The sequence below is a fragment of the Fusarium coffeatum genome, assembly GCF_003316985.1.
Source record: "Fusarium coffeatum strain FIESC_28 chromosome Unknown BRIP53273_contig_174, whole genome shotgun sequence".
In the NCBI taxonomy this organism is placed as follows: domain Eukaryota; kingdom Fungi; phylum Ascomycota; class Sordariomycetes; order Hypocreales; family Nectriaceae; genus Fusarium; species Fusarium coffeatum.
In genome coordinates this window covers 53,068-74,064 of record NW_022157967.1, presented here as the reverse complement: position 1 = coordinate 74,064, position 20,997 = coordinate 53,068, and the positions used below count along the sequence as shown (strand labels likewise).

At 49.1% G+C, this 20,997-nt stretch overlaps 5 protein-coding genes across 5 annotated transcripts; 2 read left to right on the top strand and 3 right to left on the bottom strand.

Moving 5' to 3' along the window:
- Positions 1-234: 234 nt before the first annotated feature.
- Positions 235-3,504, bottom strand: FIESC28_07757 (uncharacterized protein; the record flags this gene model as incomplete). Its single annotated transcript, XM_031161897.1, has 4 exons — positions 235-1,807; positions 1,867-2,784; positions 2,832-3,134; positions 3,182-3,504. 4 exons carry the CDS (start codon positions 3,502-3,504, stop codon positions 235-237), a joined length of 3,117 nt encoding a protein of 1,038 aa, XP_031014013.1.
- A 919-nt stretch (positions 3,505-4,423) lies between these two features.
- On the bottom strand, positions 4,424-10,986 carry FIESC28_07756 (uncharacterized protein; the record flags this gene model as incomplete). Its single annotated transcript, XM_031161896.1, has 13 exons — positions 4,424-4,978; positions 5,028-5,342; positions 5,388-5,611; positions 5,807-6,024; positions 6,074-6,438; positions 7,015-7,039; positions 7,084-8,138; positions 8,188-8,518; positions 8,906-9,096; positions 9,147-10,081; positions 10,130-10,155; positions 10,205-10,915; positions 10,973-10,986. 13 exons carry the CDS (start codon positions 10,984-10,986, stop codon positions 4,424-4,426), a joined length of 4,965 nt encoding a protein of 1,654 aa, XP_031014012.1.
- A 507-nt stretch (positions 10,987-11,493) lies between these two features.
- Positions 11,494-13,692, top strand: FIESC28_07755 (uncharacterized protein; the record flags this gene model as incomplete). Its single annotated transcript, XM_031161895.1, has 1 exon — positions 11,494-13,692. One exon carries the CDS (start codon positions 11,494-11,496, stop codon positions 13,690-13,692), a length of 2,199 nt encoding a protein of 732 aa, XP_031014011.1.
- A 1,322-nt stretch (positions 13,693-15,014) lies between these two features.
- Positions 15,015-16,917, top strand: FIESC28_07754 (uncharacterized protein; the record flags this gene model as incomplete). Its single annotated transcript, XM_031161894.1, has 2 exons — positions 15,015-15,883; positions 15,936-16,917. The coding sequence occupies 2 exons, from the start codon at positions 15,015-15,017 to the stop codon at positions 16,915-16,917; spliced, it is 1,851 nt and encodes a 616-aa protein (XP_031014010.1).
- An 818-nt stretch (positions 16,918-17,735) lies between these two features.
- FIESC28_07753 (uncharacterized protein) lies at positions 17,736-19,792 on the bottom strand (the record flags this gene model as incomplete). The annotated part of the gene is made up of 2 exons (XM_031161893.1): positions 17,736-18,533; positions 18,599-19,792. The coding sequence occupies 2 exons, from the start codon at positions 19,790-19,792 to the stop codon at positions 17,736-17,738; spliced, it is 1,992 nt and encodes a 663-aa protein (XP_031014009.1).
- Between the last annotated feature and the right edge of the window lie 1,205 nt (positions 19,793-20,997).

Sequence of the window (20,997 nt, the reverse complement as noted above, 5' to 3'; positions counted from 1 at the left end):
TTCATCTTAGTCATATTCAACAATTATATTCGTTGCGGCACTCAGGTTACTCGATCATTAAACAATGGGCTAGACCAAACTAACGAGACCAAATCAATCCCAAACTCCCTTTCCATGGCTAGCACCATATCACAAAATCATCCAGACTCATGAGCCACTCTAGAGATGTACTCGACCGAGTCTTCCAGGTCCCTCATGCATGTGTTGTTCGTGTACTATCCTCATATCCATTACTTAAACTTTGTGAGTCTTGCGAACTTCTACAAGTCCCACATTCTTCTTGGTGACTGCTGCCCATGCAGGCATGTACTTGAGAAGTTCATCAAGAGCCGGAATCGTGCCAGGGGTGTTGGCGTCGCTGTATGCGCAGCTGACTGTTACTTCGAGACGATCTGCTGACTGGTTTGCCGATCTGGTTTTTAGTTCTCCGTCTTCCACTATCTTGCTCTCTCCTTGTTCCGATTCTGCCGCTGCGGCCAACGAGTTGCGCTCGTTGAGGTAAAGATTCAAGGTCCAAGGCCGGTCGCGATCACGTCGCCAGAGCTGTACACTGCTGAAACCCTCCGATGGGAACTTTCCAAAACGAGGGTCTCGTGCGCTTGCACCATCAACGGCAAATCCGTAGATCGGCCGAGATGTGCGAACATAGCAAAGTCTGGAATCAAGAGCGTCGATTCTAAGTCTTGCTTTCGATTCATTGCTGCCGTCGACCGTCTCGATTGAGACCAACTGCTTGGGGGACTTGTCCTTGTACAAGTTGGGTGTCAGAGAAGAAGCGTCGTACTGGCAGTCCGTCAGATCTCGTCCAACAGCCGGCTGGCATTTGATCTCCTGTCCCGTGGTACTTGGCAGGGAACCAATGACCGAGCGCGCATAGTCCTCAATGCCCACGATTGAGACTGTGTCAGTACCGTTATCAAGATCTACTACCTGTTGGAAGTAAAATTTGAAGCGGTTGTTGGCAGAGAATGGGAATGCCACCAGGTTGTAGACCAAGGTGCCAATGAAGACAAAGAACAAGAACATGGGTACATGGTGGGTGACTCGATGCATGAACGGCGTGAGCGGCAGCAATAGGAAGATGCTGAGAATGCCCAGGGACAGAACAGGAACGAGGAGACTACCGCCGTCAGTACCTGTCATCTGCGTAGCAGTCATCACAACTAGTCCGAGATTGCCAAACAGAATCACGGGGACTGGAGCCAAAAGCAGGAATTGGAGGATCCAAGTCCAAGTAGGAAGGCGTCCAGACCAACTCTGCTCATGCTCAAAAGGCTGGTATCGTCGCATACTAGGCGGAGAAGGTGAGTTCTCGGCAACTGAACGACGATATGTATTGGCGAATGATGTCGGAGCGTTGGAGCCGTAGCCAGATTCATTAGCTCTAAGAGGCGTAGTCTCGGTCGCATCTTCATCGCCGTCATCACCGTCCTCAGCCTCAGCTTGGGCAGGTTCATTCTCTGTGTGAGACCTTGATTCTTGTTCAGTACCTCGGCTCGAAACATCGCGCGCCTGATGCGCATCATGGAGCTGCAGAGCAAAGTCGTGCTTGCTAAGCAGAGCAAACTGCTCCAATAGGGAAATCAGCAAAGCCAGGAATATGGCGGATTGGAAGAAGACGGTCGGATAGAGAGCACCGATGTGCATGCGATCCTCTGCCACGGCACAGACAACCTGTATGCCCCAACCGAGAGCGAAAAGCCAAACAAGCACGAAGCCTCGGTGTAAGGCACTTGGGCGGACGAAAGCAGATCCACGCATGATGAGCCAGAATGAGAAGTAGAAGATAGACAGAGTCATGGACCACCTAAAATATCCCAATGTTAGTTTATGCTTAGTTAAAATAAAATGTTCATGGCCACTTACACAGCGTAGCCACTGCTGTAGATGATCAGTGGGTTGAACTTAGCAACCAAAAGCGTGGCTGCAATAGTTAATGCGCCAGCAAAGGCGAGCGCAAAGGGGAAACGGAAGAAGCCCTTCCACCCACCCATCGTGACGGGATCATCGTTAATGTCGTAGTGCATCTTGATATCTCGGGCGAAGAAGTAGTACTTGTCGTTACGTACTAGGATATACGTGAAGCCAATAAGGACGAGAGGAGTAGCGACAAGGAGCGTTAACGACCATGCAAAGAGTCCTCTGAGTGCGAATACGGCCCATGCAGATCCGAAAATATCGAACCAGACGCCCTCAGCCTGCTTTCCGTTTTGAACGAGATCCGAGTTACCATCAGATCGATCACCGTTGAAGATGGTACCAGTCGTTTTCGACAGGTGCTCTGTTGAAGCAAGAGCAGCTGAGAGCATGTGCCAGATGCTGTTAACAGATGTATGCCGGGCATCGTCCTGGTTCGTATGATAGCGAGCACGAGGCGCATAAAAGGCGATATCAAGTCCACGCTGTCCGAAAATGTCTGCGAAGATCTCATAATCGGTTGCGCTCTTAATGACGCCTCTTTCAAAGGCATTGGCAGCAACAACGGATCCGAGCGGATGGGGGCTCTTGGAGTATGCTTTGGCAGCCTGCAAATCAGTAGTACGGAAAAGTAGAGCTCGACCGCCTGCTCCAGCACCTTCGAGGTTGACAAATGTATGGGTGAAATGCAATAAAGGACTGTAACCGAAAGCTCTGGCGCCGAGAAGTCCATCCTCCTCAGCGTTGTTGAAGAGCAAAACTATGCCATTCTTAGGCTGACGTCCTTTGAGTGTGAAATAGCTCAGAAGCTGAAGCATAGAGACGCAAGACATTCCATCGTCGGTAGCACCATAGCCGGTGGAAACGCTGCAGTCATTAGCTAATATAGCGTATCGCGAATGAGGACCACTTACGAGTCAAAATGACAGTTGACAAGGACACCTCCCTGGCCTCGGAACTTCTTGTACTTGGATTCATCGCGCCACCATTCACCTTCAGGATCTTCTTGGCCGTGGATGTAGACATAGTAGTTGTTTCCTTCAAAGTACTGTCCCAGCCATGTTCCCTTGGAGATGTTCGAGCCCAAGCGCCTAGCGGTGTTGTAAGTCCAGGAAACATTGGAGATTCTGTCGTCAAAGAGTGTGGCTCCACGAGGCTTTGCCTGTACTGTCTCTTCGGGGGCATCAAGGGAATCTAGTTTGTCAAGAGAAGAGGCTCTGCTCGCCGTTAGCAAACATCAGTCATTGCGCAATCAGATACTAACCTTGAGTGCCAGTCTACACCACCGACGCTCTCTATTGTATAAGAAAGGTCGTTTCGATCCAGAATCTCCTTTGTGCGGTTGATGAGAAATTCGCGAACTCGATCATTCTCATGACTGTTGTACGGATGGTAAGTGCGACTAATGGCTTGCAAATCTAACCACGCCTCAGTAAGATTGAGGCCCTGATACAGCGAGCGATCGGCCGGAGCTGGAGGAACAGTCTCGTGGACCCATATGAGAGGGATAGCAAGGGCGATATATATGATAGTGGTCCAGAAAGTCACGGGTCCTGGCCGAAAGGCAAGAGGATTCTTAGCCCTCATGATTATTGAGATGCGTCCGGGATGGAGGCTGAGGTAATCTGAGTCGAATGCACGACGCGCCTGTGCGTCGCGAGGCGGAGGAGAGTCTAGGTAGCGTATGTAATAATTATAGTTGTAAAACCATTGTTAGGACCAAAGTCAACGCGTAATAGTGAAGAACGAAGCACGTAGGACAGAAGACAAGAGGATGAAAGATAAGACAGTGAGGGAGAGGTAGGGCAGATGGAACAAGGATTTAGATCAGATGACCCTTGCTAGTAGATGGAAACAAAAGAAGAAGGTACAGGAAAGAACCTTCGAGCGCGACTTCCACAGCGCGTCGCAAACCTTTTTGAGATAAACCCAAAACTAAAGTATCGTTCTCGTTGTGTCCTACAAACTTCATGTTATTTCGAGATTCAAGGTAACTCTCTCATCAATTATCGATTGCGTCGCTTCCGCTGTCACATGGCCCAAGCTCCCTGTTCCGGCAATCCAGAATATAGGTACGTACAATGACGCCAGAACCACTGCAATGCGGGGTCTACAGCACCTTTTAAGCATGCATGAGTTGCATCGATTATCGACGTGCATAAACTGGGTATTTTACATTTCCATAAGCATGTCATCCATTTCACTTCAATGGCCAAGTCACATGGGAAGGATTTATATAAACGAAAAGACTTAATTATCAAGTATTTGCCTACGCGATTAGTTCCATGCTTCGAAATGAATCATAACTAGCTGCAACACACGGGTTGATCATCAGAACTCATCATACTGAGCAGTGAAATACAAGCTTGACTTGCAGTGGTTAGTCGCTGCCACGTTAGAAACGATCGCTTATCCTCCTTCCTATTATCCGGGTCGATATAACAATCTTTAGTCTCTGGTCAAATGTTTACATTATGTCAGAAACTCGCAAACCCAATGATCCACGTTAGTTTCCTGGGGGAGGAGGCGGGGGCTGGTCACTGGGAGGTGGTGGAGGAGCGTCGCCAGAAGGCGGCGGGGGAGGAGGTGCTGCGCCAGCATACTGTTGGATGAAGGCGTTAAGGTCGCCCAGACCTGGGGGCGCACCAGGAGGAGGGGGAGGAGCTGCACCACCGGGAGCAGCGAGGCCAGGAGGAGCGCCCATTCCAGGAGCAGCTCCGTAGGCACCGTAGGCAGCGTAAGCGCCATACCCACCCTGAGTTCCAGGAGCTTGTTGCTGCCAGGGAGCAGCAGCGCCTGAAGCAGCGCCATATGCCTGACCATAGTAGCTGTCGCCGTTGTTACCAGCGTGTTGATCTTGGTTACGACCATCACGGTCCCGAGCCCAAGGAGCTGCTGATCCTCCTTCGTTAGAATCTTGGTTGCGACTGCGCCATGGTGCAGGTCCACCGGTAGGACCTCGTTCCCAGGGCTTCGCGTCGCCGCCGCTCTGGCCACCAGGGCCGGCCTCGATACGTGCAGGAGCTCCGGAAGATCCTCCGCCAAGCTCTTGCATGAGTTGCTAGGATTTGTTAGCATTGTGTGAATATGATATATAGGATATGACTTACCTCGTATTCACGGTCGACAGCATCTCCGCCATCAATACGGCCAGCAGGGCGGGCTCCCGCTTCGCCGTTACGCCAGCTGGCACCACGCTGGCGGTCAGGACAATCGCGAGCCATGTGACCCGCGTTACCACAGACGCGACAGATGATGCTGGCAGTGTAATTCTGCTTCTCAGGGCAGTCGTACTTGCGATGGCCAATCTTGCCACAGTTCTGGCAAGCCTGGTTCTCGTCGTCTCGAAGGGTACCGTTGAGTGCAGCGAGTTCTCTGAGCTGGTTACGCTTGAGTTCGTTCTGACCTTCGGGAATAGACGCAGCCTAGATAGTTAGTGAAAGTTCTGTAAAGATTGGATATTTACTTACAGTCTCGATGACGTTGTGAATAAGCTTCTTGGCCTTGTTGACCTTGTCCTCGGTATCGGCCATGATGAGACAGTGCAGATCCTCTTCCTGGTTACTGGCATGCGCGGCATCAGACCGGCCTTTACCCTCCTTGACGGAGCCCTTGCCACGAATGGCGATCTTGGCACCTGAGTCTCCCTCCATTTTCTTCAGAGTGTTACCACGAGGGCCGATAAGTAATCCAACTTTAGTGCGAGAGAGCTATTGTTAGTATCTGATTGGTAAAGATTAGATGAACGGGTAGAGGGTTAGTCCATTCGATGAAGGACCAGATCTCGCAGCACTGGGAGTATGCCGGCGAGTCTGATCAAACTCCAAAAGGAAGACAAAAAGCAAGGACAGAATATTGGTAAGTAGGGTTAAAGGGTTAGCAATCATACTGAAGTTAATCTCCGGGTAATCGTTGACAGGAACGTAGACCTTCTCCTGGGTCTTGGTAGGTCTGCGGTAGTCCTGAGGAGGATGGTAGTTAGGAATGGTCTTCATGGCCTTCTCAATGAGCTTGTGGCGCTCATCTTCGAGTCGCTTTCGGTATCGGTATTCTCGTGTGTTGATACGTCGGCCGTGGTTGTCGTACTGGGGTGCGGGAGAAGGTGATCTGTCGCGTGTTAACATTGAAGAGATAAAATTAGGGGATAAAGACTTACCGATCACCATCAGCTGGGACGACATCGTCGATGCGAAGCTTCTGGGAGATTTCCTCGATTCGCAAATGCAGCGTGTAGGCCTCGAGCTGCTCGCTTGTCATGTTGGACAAGATAGCAGTGGGCAAGCCCATGAGGCCAGCGGCTTTGTTCTCGGATGCGTCACCCCATCTGTTTCGCTTCTTTCGTCGTCGGGGCCCATCAGATTCGCCGCGAGGTTCAGGATCGCGTCCTCGCTTCAGGTCGCGATCAACAGCGGAATCGCCACCATCGAATTCCTCTTCCTCGTCGCCCCCAAAGCGGCGCTTGCCAAGAGGGATGTTGTTAGAACCGGTGATTCCTTGGCTTCTCCACGACATTTTTGATTGCTGTGCGGTTAGAGTTTGATGCTTTCGAAAAAAAAAGTAGATGATACAGGAGAAGAGAGCCAGTCCTTTGTCCTAGCGTCAAAAGTTCAAAGTGGGTGTTTCGATGCTTCCAAATCTGGGGCCACTTGGCGGACTCGGCGAAACGTTCAGCCAGCTAACAGGCACGTGACCTTTCTCAATGAACAACCCGCAATTTAATGTCTGAAGCAGAGTCACATAGACTAAGTCATAGGTAATTTCTAGAAAGTCGGGGGACGGGGCTTTTAATGTGTTTAAGGCATTGCTGCCTGGAATCCTATTTATCGTATGAAGGCTATACCGAACGTAATGACCAAATGCATATAATCATTGGACGCAAGCCAAGGATGTTAGGCTGCACACCACCTCGCATTTCGATGCACAAAAGTCCGAGACTATAATCGATACCTGAATCCAACAACTTGCCAGTCTGTTACATCTTCTGACTCTGTTGTTGACTCACTATTGTCCTCCCGTCTAACAAATCCTCCTGAGTCAGCACTCCCCGCAACACCCTCTTCTTTGATTCGTCTTATATTCAACTGTTTGAGATAAAACCTCAAGCACAATGCGCAAAGCATAGCTAAGCTATAACATATTGTGATTGCTTTGAAGGCAGTTTCGTACAGCGGATCCTCGGATTTGAGGAAGAAATGCGGCCCAGCCATGTTTCCAAGGCAGTATGTGGCAAATAACATAGCTGTTATGGTCATCTTCTTGGTGACCCCTCTGTAGTTGGACTGCACAAGAGCCATATTAAGAGGCATTGCCGCAGAGCCGGTTGAAAGGAGAAAGTACGCAACCAAATGCAGGCTCTGGGGCACATGATTCCGCCTGTAAATGACGGCACTGCCTACAACACAGGGCAGGATTACCGCAATGATCAAGAGACAGTTCAGAGTACGGAAGCGACCAGCTAGATGATCGCTGCCTGCAATTATACCAGCCGAAAGAAGCGAATAGGGTATGTTGATCAACGTAGACTGCAAGTTAGTGAAGCCAAAAGATTCGACGACAATATTGGCAAAGCTTTGAGAGCCACCGTTCGGAATTTGGGTAAACAGTTCGATACCAACAATGAGCCAGGACTTGGGATCAACCAAGCATTCGCGCACCTGGTCCCATCTCCAGTGCGTACCCTCAGTCTTACCGGTGCCAGAAGTGGACACGCGCTGTGCTGCGACTTTTTTCTCTTCTGGTGAGAGAAACCTGGCCTTGGAGATGTTGTCTGGAAGGAAAAGGAACAACGGAATGGACCAAAGAAAGGTAGCAGTGCCCAAAATGATATACATCCATCTCCACGGTCGTATTGTCGTGCTCTCGATATGTCCGATTCCGAACGCGAGTAAACTGGCGACCAACCCTCCAACAGAATTCCCAGAAAACCAAATCCCTACACGAGCTGGCATCTCGTCACGAGTGTACCATGTAGAGGTGAGAAACATGAAGCCTGGTGTTATTGTCGCTTCAGCGATACCGAGTAAGAAGCGCACGGTCAAGAGACCGCCAAAGTTCTGACATGCGGCAGTAAACGCAACAACCAAGCCCCAGAATATCGTGTTTGCTGTAATGTATTTTCCAGTCGGCAGCCGTGCGACAAGAACGGTGGTTGGGTAAGTCCACAGGAGATAACCTAGGTAAAAGACACTTCCTGCCCAGCTGTACTGTTGACCTTTGAGATGCTGAGACGCTATCAGTAACGATGTACCAAAATTGAACTGACAAACTTACGGTATCTTCGCGTAACCCGAATACAGCCGCACTAGACAATATGACCTTGTCCATGAAATTGAACATGTACGTTATGAATAGAAGAGGAATAATGGCACGGTCTATTTTAGCCAACGTCCTTTTCCCCATCTCATCATCGATACCATCTTGGTGAAACGACGTCTCTTCATGTGTCGAAGATCTCGGGTGGTTGCGAAGCAAAGGAGTAGTAATGCTTTGGTCCGGTTCACGTGCGATAGAAGCCTTTGGGGGACCATCGACTGATGGAGTATTCCTCGCGGTCGAGAGACCTTTATAACGTGGTTCACTCATCGCGATGACTGTGACCTCACTGCGCACACGCCGACATTGCGATAATAGCTTGATAAATTCATCTGACAAAATATAGTGTGACGTTGAAGACTCGCAAAAACGGGATTAAAGGTATTTCCATGCTATTGATGAGAGATACTAATGATGATTGAGCCCGATAGTGGATTCGAGGCGTCTGGGCGAAAGTGCGAATATCTCTTCCATACTGTGCTGACAATAACCGGTGCAAATGACGAAGCTACTGTGGCTCGTCCATAAGTGATTGTAAGCAATAGAACGTCATTGTTTGAATCTAAGGGTGCTTTATTAAGTATTGCTTTGTGAAATTATTTTCCGATTTGACAAAATGACGGATCGGCGTCTCAGATAGTCTCTTCCAAACTGTCAACCTGTGCAAGTCCCCTACCTAGCGTTTGGAGTGATGCTTCTCAGTTCGTGGTTCTCGTGGTTGTCTGCCAAAGTCGCAGCACCATCTGCTGAAGTCTCTACTTGTGTTTTGCTTTTAATACCCAAATGAGCATCTTTCCGCTCTTTGCTTAGGTGCTGTGCCCTCATGAAGAGACTGAGCAACAGCCCGCCACTCGAGAATACGGTATACTGTGGACCATTAGTTAAAACATCAACAAGGGCAACACAGTTCGACTGACCATTATCCACATCTTATCGAGAGAGTGGAAGAATGCGGCTCTAACAGTAAGCTGTGACTCAACAGGGAGCGTTTTGACAAGATCAACACTTGCGGATGCTGACGCTCCATCGAACAGCTTGGCGAGTTCAGAGCCCAGTTTGTCCACGAGGATTTGATTCCCTGCCTTCATCTCATTTTGGAATAGAACACCTCCAATAACCACGGAGATCGCTGTTGCGATAGTCCTGGTAAAGCTCATCGAGGTTGTAGCTGCTGCCACATCCTCATGCGGCACCACAGCTTGAACCGATAACAGGGGCCCCTCGAAGTTCATTCCTACACCGATACCAGTCAATAACTGGAAGCTAGCAAGCTTTGCCCAGTTCAAATGCATATCCAGGTTGATCATGAGCCCTATGCCCAAAGTCATGATGACCAATCCAATACGTGAGACCAGAAGATAATTTCCACTGAACTGAATATATGCTCCCGTAATTGCAGCAGATATGGAAATAGAGAGAATGAATGGAAGAAGGTAGATTCCTGATTGAAGTGGGCTTGCCAGAAGAACTGCTTGGAAGTATAAGGGGAAATAGTAAGCAACACCCATAAACACGAAGGCGTGGAAGAAGGTAACAGCATAGGCTGCTGACGATGACCAACTTTTGAAGATATGCACCGGTATCACAGGATATTCTGCCAACTTCCACTCGTTCCAAACGAATAGAAGTGCAGTGATGATACCGAAGACGATAAGGCAGATGACCTTTGCTGAATCCCACGGTTCGTAGACTCCGCCCAAATAGAGACCCAGTAGTAACATCAGAGTCCCTCCGACTATGAGAAAACTACCTGGCCAATCAATGGCTTTGAGACCTGCCCATACAGGAGTGTTGGGAGACGGCAATTTGAGAGTGAGAAAAAGTAAAACGAAGACTGCGGCGGTAATAGGTACTAGGCGTGTTAGTCATGGTGCAGGTCCACGTATGTAGCTAGACTCACAGTTGATCCAGAAACACCACCGCCAACTGATGATAGTCAATAAGCAAGGTCGCTTTTTAGGGGATCTCAACTCACCTGAGTTGATCCGTGAAAGCACCTCCAAGAACAGGGCCAACACCAGACGCAACTGCCCACACAATCGATGTTAGGCCATAATATAAACCTCGATCCCTCTGCGAAAACATATCGCTGATACAAATGTTGACCAACGTCTGCATGCCTGCAGCGCCTAGTCCTTGGATAGCACGCCCGGCAATAAAGACAGCCAGGTCATCGACAAGAGCGCACACAAGACTTCCAGCAAAGAAGATAACATTGGCAACAAGTAGAATCGGCTTTCTTCCCCAGATATCAGATATCTTCCCCCACGATGGAGTTGAAGCAGTGTGTGCAAGGACAAAGGATGTACCGATCCAGGTATAGCCCGAGTCAGAAGCGAAATGGGCCGCGATTGTCGGAAGAGCAGTTGAGACGATTGTTACTTCGAGAGCAGCGAGGAAAACGCAGGCGCAGAGGGAGACCATTACCGTAGCGATTTGCGCCAGGGTTCTCTTGGATTTACGTTCTGCAGTTTCAGATCCGCCGGAGGCGACAGGAGAATCATTGTTATCTCCTGGAGAGGGAGATGTATTCTCTAGTACTGTACTGGATCCGTTCTGATGATGAGGTGGTCCGGAGTTTCTGACATGGATGTCAAGTTCATTGGGTTGCGTGAGTGTCTTAGAGGCCATGGCCATCGTTTGCGACATGACTGTAGTGCGGGAAGCGGCAGTTGTTGGTGCAGTTCTGATCGATGTGGGAGTCAGGTGGGTTTATATAGCCGTTGGGAATTGATAGAGTAACATTTTCGACTCCATGTTGTCTGTAATGTTAGTGGTTGATTCTCAGTCTTCAAGGTGAAGTTCGTCGCTGACATTGATAGACCCGCTCGTGAATGCGATCGCATTCAAGGGTCCCTGCCAGAATGAGTGGGACAGTGGACGGGGAAGGTCCGCTCCCGCCTTCCATGCATAGTCCCATGTCAGATCGATCCTTCCTTCCTCAATCAACAAGAAACACAAACTTCAGTTCTGTTTCCTGTCATTGAACTTGACACTTACATGTCAAATTCCCATCAAGGCGTATTGCCTCTTTTTCAAGACATCCACCGAAATGCAGTCGACTTGGCCTTGCTGGGTTTCTCAGCTGAAACGATCACTTGGGGTATGACAACCTACCAATAGTTATCAAACACTGGGCTATGCTCAAAATGCCTCTCTGAGAGCCTCACCTGGTGATAACTAGGACTCAGCCTCACTACAAAATTGATCTCGCTCTCACCACATCCTGCATCTGGACCAGAACCTGTCAACATTGTTCCCAAAATGCGGTTGCTCAACACGCAAACTATTCAACTGGAAAGCTTTAATGGCAACGAAGAGGATATCCCACCCTATGCTATCCTATCACACACATGGGGAACCGACGAAATCACGTTCCAGGATGTAACGCAACAGCCGCTCGAGGAGATTCGTCGACGTGAAGCTTTCTACAAAATCCAAGAATGCTGCGCACAGGCTCGAAAGAACGGTTATAACTATGTTTGGATCGACACATGTTGTATCGACAAGTCTAGCAGCGCAGAACTATCCGAAGCCATCAACTCCATGTTCAAGTGGTATCAACAGGCTTCCATATGCTATGCCTTCTTGGTCGATTTCGACACTACCTTGTCACATGCTTTCACCGAGGATTTCAGTGGTAGATTTGTTCAGCTCGAGCCCTCAGATACTTCCTTTTTCTCTAGCCGCTGGTTCACAAGAGGATGGACATTGCAAGAGCTTATAGCGCCTCGCTACGTCAGCTTCTTTGATAAATGGTGGATCAATTTTGGTACTAGGGATGGGAACCTTCTTGATCGCATATGTCGAAGAACAGGCATATGGCCTCAATTATTTCACGAGCCTCGATGTTTGTGTCTCAAAACCTACCCCTGCCCTCCAGTTCGCGATGGTATATGCCGATATTGCTTGAGCCTGGATACACTCCCTGAAACACTCGCGTCATTCACAGTTTCTGTCAAGATGAGCTGGGCATCATCCCGCGTTACATCGCGCAAAGAAGATTCTGCTTACTGTCTTCTTGGAATGTTCAATCTGAATATGCCAATGCTTTATGGAGAGGGAGACAAAGCTTTTTTGCGACTCCAGGAAGCAATAGTTCGACAGGCGAAAGACCAGTCTGTCCTCCTATGGCGTGACGAACTGTATCAAACACCGATTGGTCGTATTCCTGGATGTTTAGCACCCTCGTCTTCTGTCTTCAAAGAACCCGTCCATGTTGTTGGGCGTCGAGTCTTCAAGAGAATAAGTCGAATCTTTGATATCGACTTTATGAGCTCCATTACGCCGATAGAGTTGACTGATACCGCTATACAATTGGACTTATGGATCTGCCCTTGTACTGTGAGTGTTTACAATCCAAGTACAATGGAGTCGTTTGACCAGAAGCTCTCCTTGGGAATACTGGATCTTGCTTATGACAATGACCATCTCGTTCGCCCTGCACTGCTTCTTGAACACTTGGGTGCTATAAACTTGTATCGACGCCTATATCATAACTTTGTTGTTCCAGTTGATCCCAGGCAGATTTACGACAGCCTTGAATTAACAACCAACCACGCCAGTTCGGGAGCATCACTAATCCCAAAATTTGTGGACACTCTACTACACCCTTCTGTGCTTAAAGTCAGAAGGTATCTCAATCAAGCTGTCCAGAAGAATGTCGGCATTCTGCGACATCCGAGCCCTGACAACGCTGTGGGCCTGGGCCCTTTATTTGACGTGGGCCCAAAGACTGGACCAGTTTATCTCCTTGCCAAGACGATTGTGACGCGATACACTTCAAGGAGAAAGCGCATGTTCGATTACACCGTGAGAAGTGGTGGTAGTCACCCTCCATTAAGTAGCTACGATGCCCATGCAACCGAGATACCCTCCCCATGGGTCTTTGAGAAGTGTCAGCATTCTGGAGTTGATCGACACTTGGGCGGCATTCATTTTATGGGATTCGACATCAACAAAAAAGGCAACTCCCATCCGGACAGTGAGAGTTTATGTGGGCAGGTGGTAGTAATATGGGGGATGCATCGCGAAGTGACAGCAGACGGTGAAGGCTACACACCTTGGAAGCCTTGGTGTCGTGTTTTTAACACGCTCGCCTTCCTTACTTACGCTCGCACATCGAACTCTGATTTGAAACCATCTCAGTTGTACCATGGAAGTCACGCTCTACACCCTTCCGAAATACAGAATCGGTTGGAAGATCAGCGACGTCAACTGTGCCTTAGCAAATATGGACAGCTGTATATCCCCCAAGAGTCGGAGAACAAGGCTCTATTCCCGAACTCTTGTGGGGATGACTGGGCGGAAGATCGAATGAATGATATCGCCAATGATCCCGTGATGGATACTCACTTGACAATCAGGCTGGCGGTGACTGAAGGTTTGGGTCGAAGGCTATACGAGGTTCAGTTCGACATCGACCAAACGAAGAGAGCAGTAGAGCCCTTTGTTGACCAGTAAAGACGGTTCGTGGAAGCAAGGATGCGGTATAGACAACTCTCATGAGTTGTTGGCAATAATTGTTTCAAGCCAAAGGGTCATGCGTTCAAGCTGCGTACGAGACAGGAACTTGCATACGGTTCCTGAGAACCACGTCGCAAACTCCTACTTGTGGCTCATGAGGATCTCTACGCTACTGTTACAGATGCTTCCCAGCACAACTTACACGTATTAGTACAAGGATTGCTTGCACCATCGGTTCATTGCGGTGAAGCATTTCGACGTGACTCATTTGACACGCATCTCGGTACTAAAGCAGTTCTGCAAATGCCTGTCACCAGCGTTCAGTGCGCGATTAGCCGAGGATCGGAGTACCCTTACTTACAATTGCTTGCATTACTATACTTTGATCAAGCCTGATCTATATCCATGAGTATGGAGACCCTCCATCGGACTCCAGACCGGGGAGATCCGGTTGAAGGGCGTTCATCCATTACTCATCTTAAAGTCCATAAGGCTTCATCATAGGGCAGAAAATAGCTCGAAGCTTATTGGTGTTATTTTGACGACTCCAAGCTAGGACACTCTTAAATTCTGGAGGTGTGAACAACCCTCGAATCACGTCATACAAAGCCAATGTCTCAAAGACTGAAACATAACTCGATCAAAGGTTCAAAATCGCCTCAGACAAAGTCATTGACTCACCCAGCCATAGGGTTAGAACCTCGGAGCTGCAACCACATTGCCGCCCGTTTCCCAACCCCTTGTTAACGGCATCAAATAGAAGGTGCATTCAGCTGCACAGTCATCCAATGTTTAACCTCTTCAGAGTCATTCTCGTGCCTTGTCAGAGCTACGTGGCATTGATTGGTGTGTCATTGACGAATGGCGATGCTAGAAAGCCATTTTACAGGGGTTTGCTCAGCGCCACCCATGCATTCGCTTGTTTAGTCAAGTTCGCTAAGGGCTTTCTTATCTTGAAGACAGAATAACAGCTACACCTTACAACACATCAGAGGAGGATACTGCAGGAGAATTAATGCTTCATGCAGTTCGACAGGGGAAAGATCGACCGGGCTGAGGATGCCCCGCTAGCAAAAACACTCAATCATGGTGATTGCTAAGAATATCCTCTCCTCCACTGCCTCGGTCGGGTCATGTGTGAGACTATTCATGATTCTCGCCATCTTCCTCCTATTCTTCCTTTGTTTACTGTTTTTATTCTCTCCATAGAGCTTGCACACACACACCTTTTGTAACTCTTGCTTTGTGTGACTGCGGCGTCTTCCCGCCTGAAATGTAAACATCCTTCCTCCCCTCATCCCTCCAACTCGAATCTCATCATGGGTTGGTGGTTTACTTCTTCGGCGTCTTCTTCCAAGAAGAAAAGATCGAAAAAGTCAAGCTCAAAGACCAAAACTTCCAAATCCTCTATACCCAAACCATCATTTACAGATCCCCCAAACGTTTATCGCCAAGTATATCCTCCCCCAGGATCAAATCAATCTGGCGCAGCTCGTCCTGCTCTACCTGCGCCGAAGCCAAAACCATCACAACAACCGCCTTCATACCTGTACAGCAATCAGAATGCGGCGCAATCGCAACCTCAATTCCAGCCAGCGGGTTACCTCCCTGCGCCGCCAGGCTGGAATGGTTACCAGCAACCAGTCGTGGTAAATCATCATTACCACATCTCTCACCAGGCGTCGCAAAACCTTGCGCCTGTGAATCCTCCTCAATACCACACCATCAACCATCAGTCTCAAGCTCTTGCGCCGCCGCAACATAACCTCTCATCAATGCACTCGCAGCCAAACTTCACTTCGTCGTTGAACCGCTTCACAGGGTCAATGGCAAATATGGCCAAGGAAGCAGCCCCGCAACTATACGACGAGGGCATGTCTGCTTGGCACGGCTGTACGCAGATTGCACAGTCGACAAATGCGCTGTACGACCGCTTTAATGATATCATGACTTGTATTGATCATGAAAAGCTATGTGGAAATGAGAACAAGCTCTTCAACTGCGCGCCGGTTCCTGAACAGCACGTTGATGAGAAGGGCCTCAACAAGAAAAAGCATAAGGATAACAAAGATAATAAGGATAAGCAGTCTTGCAATGTCGCTGCTTCGGTCGTGTCGGGCAACTACTTTTCCAAAGTTGAGCAATACGCAAACTCCAAACTACCCATGGACCTCCACACGCTCTCTTTGTACGTCACACATCACCGTCGCATACTATAAGCACTCATCTAACATATCTAGGCACATGCCCACTTGGCCTCTCCTATGTCTCGCAGCCCAATACTCTCAGCGCGTCTACGAAAAGCCCTCCGGCTCCGAGCGAGATGCCCACGTTTCGTCCGACTGGCTTGCAGGCCCTAGACAAACCTGCATCAAGTCCGTATCCGTCGACAACCGTGGTACCATCGTCTTCGCCATCCGTGGCACCGCAAGCTTTATGGACTGGGCCGTCAACCTCAAATCGGTACCCGTCAGTCCTGCCAACTTCCTCGATGATTCTGGCAATCTGTGCCACGCAGGCTTTCTGTCTGTTGCCAAGAAGATGGTCAAGCCTGTCGCTGCGCGATTGAGACAGCTTCTACAAGAGGATCCGGCGAGATCTGCGTATAGTCTCTTGATCACAGGCCATTCTGCAGGTGGCGCGATCGCTTCACTGCTGTATTCCCACATGGTCGCCCAAACAAGCGAGGCGAAATCCGAACTGAACGTTCTGACGGAGCATTTTAAGAGAATCCACTGCATAACGTTCGGCGCACCGCCAGTATCTCTCCTCCCACTCACCAAGCCTGACGCTCCATCCCTCAGAAAGAGTGTCTTCCTCAGCTTCGTCAACGAAGGCGACCCTGTCGTCCGCGCCGACAAGGCTTACGTTAAAAGCCTCCTCGACCTGCTCTCCTCGCCACCACCCTCACATCACAAGGACACGAAATCGAAGCAGCGCTCGCGCTCTTCCTCACGCACCAAGAAACCAAAATGGAAAGTCCCGCCCTGCACACTCAGCAACGCCGGCAGGATCGTCGTGCTGCGCTCGGGGAACCCTCATGCAAAACCCAAGGACCGCAAAACTGTTAGAGAAAGGCTCGACGAGGGCGTCGTAGCAGTCACCTGTCATGATGAAGACTTGAGGGAAGTCATCTGGGGCGATCCCGTTTGTCATCTGATGAATTTATACGCTGAAAGAATCCAGGTGCTTGCCATCCGGTCTGTGACCGCCAAGCACTGAGTCTGAAATATTTAAAGATTGGTTTACGAAGTAATGACGGTTTTTGTTTTGATATTGGCGTTTAGTTATTATACCTGACGACTGGAAAATGAGATACCAGAAAGAATACCCATAAGTGTTAGTTACATGAATACATCACAGCTCCTAAAGTTTTAAAACATACGGCGGACAATACCAGTTGAAGTTTCAGTTTAAAGACATACTCTTACCGGGTCACAGAACGGTTGTTCTCTAAGCTTTAGTCTTGGGTGCCAAATACTGATCTCTAAACCAGCATAAAATCACAAAGTGTCTGGGGGTTACCTCCTCACTTACTCTCGTCAATTTTCATGATACGCCGAAGCCAGATTCCTATCACAAATTTCATGTCTTGTGCTCTGAGACGGGTTTCAAATATTGTAAAGATAAAAGAAACAAATGAGTAAAGTTTTATTCGTGATGTCTATAACAATTCCATCAGAACACCTATCCTTCTTATCCATATAAGGGTCTTTTCGCTTGGCACAGTTCATCCCATACCAAAAGACTCCGATTTCACTCTTTAGTGGGCATAACATAAACATCAAATAAGAGCCCTATCCTTCTTCCTTGCCCAAACTCCTCAAGTGGCGATGACATAAAAACTCCAGAGCGCCTACCATGCGATCGACTTTGGTTCGATCTCCGCGATATTAAAAACAATAAGCAACCCAGCCCAACCAGCTAACGTCGCAATTACTCAGTGCAAAAAGTTCGTAACAAGAAAAGAAATGACAAGTGCTTGTAGATCGGTACCAGCCAGTAGCTCGATCGTTTCAAGACTCAGCTTTTATGCCACGTTACCGCGGTAGTGTATTGAAATCAAGCCCACCGGGCATTGACCCCATTGCGGATAAGGGAGTCTGGCCCGGCATGTTGAAGCTGCTCTGGCGTGATGGTTGGCGCACGCCACCATACAGAGAACCTATACCCTGGTTCAGAGATGGCGTATTGATGCTCTGGTTAGGTATCCCCTGCATCTGAGGTGCATTGTTCAATTGCTGCTGCTGTTGCATATTCATGGCATTAGGCGGGGCTGGGCCACCCATAGGACTCATGACCATATCTGTCATGTTAAAAGCGCCCATGTTATTGTAGTCCATGCCTCCTGGGGACATGACGGTACCAGGGGAGCTGACAAAGTTCTGGGGCATGTCGTTGCCTAGTTGGGAATTCGGTGGAGAATTCGAGTGATGTGAGTGATGCGAGTGAGGGAGCGAATCAGGGCTGTTGCCACTCATATCCTCATACTTGTTGTCATATTGCTCCATAGGCATGCCGGCGTTGTAGTCGTTCATAGGCATGTGGGCCATACCAGCGTTGCCGAAGCCGTCGAAGATATCGGCAGGCATTCTGTTGTAGTCGACAGCCTCAATTGGTGCGTTAAGCAACTTCGGGTCAATGATGCGAGGGAGGATTTCTTGAACCTTGCTCAACAACAGAGGCACGAACTGGAAGTGATCATTGCCGATGGCCATGCAAATACGCCAGAGTATCTGGAGGTATTGCTCGGGACCAGGAGTTGTCGGGCTGCGCGAAGGAGGCGCATTGGTCAAGTAGGGGATCAAATCCAAGGTTATCTGGATCAGCTTGGGAATCTGTGTGTGTGTTAGAAGATAAGATAAGAGACGAAAAACCATAAGAGACGAAAGAAAGCACGTACCAAACCAGAGTTCACCAACATCTGATAATCATTGGTGGGGAAATTGGAAAGCAACTGGGAGACTCTGATCCTAGGATCGTTTCCTTGTGTTTCGGTGACCTCCCACAAGACCTTTCGAAGCCAGTTTTGAACACCGCTGTAGTTGGAGGGAGGGTATTGTTGAGGAAGGACTTCCCGAAGACTAGTGTTCAAAGAAGTGATAGTCTGAGCATCCAAGTTGCGGCAACCAATTCCCCAAGCCTTGAGGAAAGCGTCATCGACATTTTGATAAACCCCACAGAGGTTGAAGAAATTGTTGTTGATACTAGGGTTGAAAGGGTCGTCGGTTGGGCAGTCACCATTTTGACCGACGTGAAGAGTAGCTTGAAGGGTGACGGGATGGTTGCGCTGGAGGGCATACGCTCGTTCAGCGTTGTGGAACAGCCAGAAAAGACGGCGTCGTCGGATTGAATCGATATCTTGCTGCTGGTAGTTCTCCTCACTGCCCAGGTTCGCCATTTGGATAATGGTTGTGCCCTCTCGGAGATAATACCAAGCGCTGCTGTGATTTTCTTGGACGTAATGGTAGGCAAAGAGGAAGAAGTTGGTAGCCAAGACATTGAGGCTGGGTTTCTCCCAGTGCTCGAAACCCTTGTTGTCCTGACCCTTACGGACGCGTATGCACTCTTCAATGAGTATGGTACTGGCTGCAATATTGGAACCGTAAGGCATCTCGATGTTGTACTCGGGCGTCGGGGGCAAGGCCATGCCTGGTTGAAGCAACGTGAAAGCGCACAGGGAGGTGAATAAGCAGTACGTGTCCGGGTTTCTCTCAAGGCTCGGCATCTGGCTTTCGATCGTTTCACGGTGGAGGATAGGAAGCTTTGTGTAGACATGGTCGAAGAAGAAGTTGAGACAGCTCTTGGCGATGTCATGAGTGAGCAATCCAGGTGTTGGGTTATGGTGCGTAATCGGTTCAGTCTGGACACCATTTAATCTGGCCTGGACTTTGACTGGTAGACTGGTCATGCGTTGATTCTCTCTCAGCTCGCTGATAACCTTGGCGCGCGACCCCTTGGGTCCCTTCTTCTGAGGGATAGCATTGTATGTGCATTGAATGTTGGCGGTACCACAGTTTCGGCAGGGACTGTTGGAATCACATTTAACCTTGCGACGATGGCATCCATCGCAGGCCCTCTTCTGTATAGTACCCATGACGAAGGTTAAGTTGATAACGGCCGGGGCAAATCTTCGGAGCAGGCGGTGGAAGCAGTGCTAGCAAAGCACGACAAACTCCCAGGTTGATGAACGGTAGACTGTCGGCAGAGCGTTTATATGCTCGGTCGACAATATGATAAGCTTAGGATGATGGATCGTGGGGAGGAAGCAAGCCAGCGAGCCAAAGTCTGGGGATTTTGCGGGGGCAGCCGCGACAAGAAATGTCGTTTTCGAAGGTGTATTCGGGGCGACTTAGAATTCAGGCGGGGAGATTGGGAGATTGGTGAAGACGAGACGAGCGTGCATGCGTTATTCGGCCCTTTCGCAATGGATCATAATGCGGGGGGTTGCTCGCCGGGGGTGAGAAACCTTTGGGTTTAGGAGGCGCAGAAATGTCGATATTCGGAAGGTCGAATATTGGTTGAGTACGGAAGACAAAGTCGTGGTGTTTTTTGGTTGATGTCGTTGTGTTGGACAGGGGAGAGTGTGGATGTGAAGGGGACGGGAGAGGGAAATAGGAAGGGAAGGCAAGAAGAGTAGGAATAGGAATAGAATGAGGTGAGAAGCGGGTTCGCAGGAGAAGGAGATTTCGAGGAAACGACCGGGGGTGGACGCTCGTTCAAGTGCAGTGGACCTCGACTGCAGGTGCAGGTGAGGTACGTACACTTCTGGTCCAAGCTGTACTGTGCCAAACTGTACAGCGCCAACCAGTCAGTTGTTGTCCTGGAGGACTTCTGGGGGTGGGACAACAGAATTGCGGGTAGAAAGTATCTCTGCACGTAAAACTTGCGTGAGAGATACGTGAAGATCCAATTTTTACTCGTACCACCTGGTTCTCAAGAGCCAAGGCACAAGCAGCCAACCGCGTAGGCGAACGGATGTTGGAGCCAAAACAGGAAAGGTGTCAGGAAGAAATTAGCAGACACCATAGCACAGTGCTTGAAAACCAAGGATTCCATGGATGGATCGGAATGGAAGCCAGGGGATTAGACAGGAGGTTGGCCAATGTGTATTTACCGCTGTAAAGCAGGTGAGAATTGTATTCGAAAGAGGGGAAGGCTGATGGATATTTCTATTGTAATCTGGTCATGGCTTGTGTTCTCAACATTTTCAGAGAGGTTAATTTCTATCGTTCGTAAAGCGAATGCAACAACGTCGAGTGGAGATTGATTTCTTGGTGGCGCTCACTAGCTAAGCCTCTG